This window comes from Gavialis gangeticus, unplaced genomic scaffold (genome assembly GCF_001723915.1).
Source record: "Gavialis gangeticus isolate Ggan-Ray unplaced genomic scaffold, GavGan_comp1, whole genome shotgun sequence".
Classification (NCBI taxonomy): Eukaryota; Metazoa; Chordata; order Crocodylia; family Gavialidae; genus Gavialis; species Gavialis gangeticus.
Genome location: NW_017729033.1, coordinates 46456360 through 46458767, shown reverse-complemented (window position 1 = coordinate 46458767; position 2408 = coordinate 46456360). Strand labels below are relative to the sequence as shown.

Genomic DNA, 2408 nt, shown 5'->3' with positions numbered 1-2408 from the left:
ATGGGAACCACGTTGGCCCTCTTCCAATCTTCCGGCACCTCTCCAGAGCACCACGAGTGTTCATAAAGCCGTGCCAGGGGACTTGCAATGACCCCAGCCAGTTCCTTTAGGACTCTAGGGTGAAGATCGTCTGGGCCGGCTGACTTAAAGACGTCCAGCCCCTCCAGAAGCTCCCTAACTAAATCCTCACTCGCTCTAGGCCCAGATGAGCCCTCCCCGGGGCCCGAAGGGGGCCCAGCAGGGAGGCGGCAGTTCTGGTCCTTACTGAGGAAGACAGAGGCAAAGAAGTTATTAAATATGTTGGCTTTGTCGTCTGTTGCTATTAGGACTAGGTGGGACCTTCCTAATCCGTCTGTTCTCCTGCAACCTAGGTGCTTCAAGGACATGTTTTGTGGACTCCATTCTCTACTGTGCTCGCACCCATGTCTCACAGATGATATGCCTAATGCTTTCTCCTAATCTTTCTCCACCTCTTTGGGTTGGCTCAAGTTCAGACAGCTCCAGGATCACAGCTCTTACATGCTTCCTAGCCCAAGGTGAAACTGTACTATCTCAGAATCTCAGCTTCCCTGGCCCTGGTTTTGGGGGTGTTTTTTGGCTTTGGCTGAAACGTCAATGGCTACTGAGCTGCCATAGCTCCCCTAGTGTCTCTGTGCCCAGGGTGAAGCTGCTTTCACTCAACCTTGGATGTGCCCTAGCCCCTCCTGGGCACTGGACCCTCCTGATCCTCCCAGGCACCAAACCTTCTCTCAATGTGCCCCCTGAGGTGCTATGGGACCTCTACCCCTATAGTCCCTCCCAAACCACGGATTATTTTACAATCTACTTCATCCTATAACATCTACTTCATCAGACACCAACAAAACATAAGCCCACTTGGCTATCCCCAACATCACATAACCAAAACGTAAGCCCAGGGTACCCCACTGGATTCGACTAAGGGCCATGCAAACCTCAAACAGTCTCCACAGCCCCTTGATACAGAGCCTCTCTGCCTGCTCCCTTGTCCATGGGATCTAGTCTGCCTGCTCTTGCTCAGGCCCCAGTTCCTTCCCAGAACTCATCCCCTTCTAGTCAGGAGGCTCTTCCCTTCTGATCAGGTGGTTCTACCCCATCTACCCACCAGGGTTTCTAATTTTACTTCCACATTTCTGATCCCTGCTTGCCTACTCTCTGTAGTTGCCCCACAATGGGCATGGTTTCTCCCACTTAGGTATCACATCCCTTCTACCCGTCTCCAAGAGGTAGTTCCACTCATTCCCTTTACAGCAACCCCCATCCTTTCAGTCTCCCCATAGGCCAACACTCAATCTGGGATCTTTCCTACCATGGAGGATAGAGGTCAGTCCTCTACCAAGCCTGTACCGCACACCAAAATTTCCCACATTCCTGGAATTCTGGCTGTAGCTCCACACAGGTCTCCACTTGGCAGTCACTGTAGGGGGCTGTCCCTTTATCCATTCTTACCCTCATGGGACAGCCACATAGCAATTGTTCATTTAACAGGGATACTGCCTATAAGTCTTCCTGGGATGTTCATACTTCACTGTCCCCATTCCTTCACTTTTTCCCCTTCTGTTTCTCCACACTTCGGCATGCCTCATAGTTCCTGCCTGCTGGAACACTTGTTTCAGTCTTTTCCATCTTATGCTGAAATATAGATTATATACAAATATGGTCAACCTGTCACTATTCATCTTCTGGTTTGGCTTACCCTGGAACAGGATCTGCAAAAGCCTCTTCATAACTCTTGCACATGCTGTCGCCATCTTCCTCTCTGGCTGCAGCTCCTGTCTGGATTATCTCCAAGGAGGGCGGTTCCCAGGACTCAAATTCCTCTCAAGTGTATTCAAGGCCTCCTCCATCCACACCACTGCTTTCTGGTGGGCCCCCCTTTTCTTTTGTCCTGAGACCTTGCTGTTGGACACAGGCATGGGCTCTCTCTGTGTGGGGTAGATGGACCTTGTCCCTTCACTTGGCCTCCCAAGGTTTCTTCCTCAACTCCACATTTTCTTTAAGGGGCATTCTGGCAGGTTCCCCCTTGGCTGTGATGGACTTGGCCTCTGCCCTCTCTTCTCCCAGGCGTCCCTTGTGCCAAGACTGCTCCTGATCTGCTCTTTAGTCTCTTTTACAAGGACTCAGATTCTCTGCTTCCTGTTGCAGGACTTCAGCTGGCCTCATCATAGCATCTTCCAACTCAGCTTCTAGGCTCAGAATTTGGCCTTTTAAAGGCTACCACCTCCATCTCTTGCCACTCCTGGGTGTGGTGTCCCACCTCCAGCTACTTCAATAGCTCCTGCCTTTCCTGCTGAGAGGCCTTGGCTTGGGCAGCGAATCTTGCCAGCTCCTTACAGTCACTGAAAAGCTTTTGCTGACTTTATCTCAGCTTGTTCTCCAGTTCATGGAGC

At 51.1% G+C, this 2408-nt stretch overlaps 1 protein-coding gene across 1 annotated transcript in view; it reads right to left on the bottom strand.

Moving 5' to 3' along the window:
* STIM2 (stromal interaction molecule 2) overlaps positions 1–1769 on the bottom strand; it is a 95535-nt gene extending 93766 nt beyond the window's left edge. Inside the window, exon 1 of the mRNA XM_019525826.1 lies at positions 1715–1769. Coding sequence (XP_019381371.1) covers positions 1715–1769 — 55 coding nt within the window. The remainder of the gene's footprint in view (positions 1–1714) is intronic.
* Between the last annotated feature and the right edge of the window lie 639 nt (positions 1770–2408).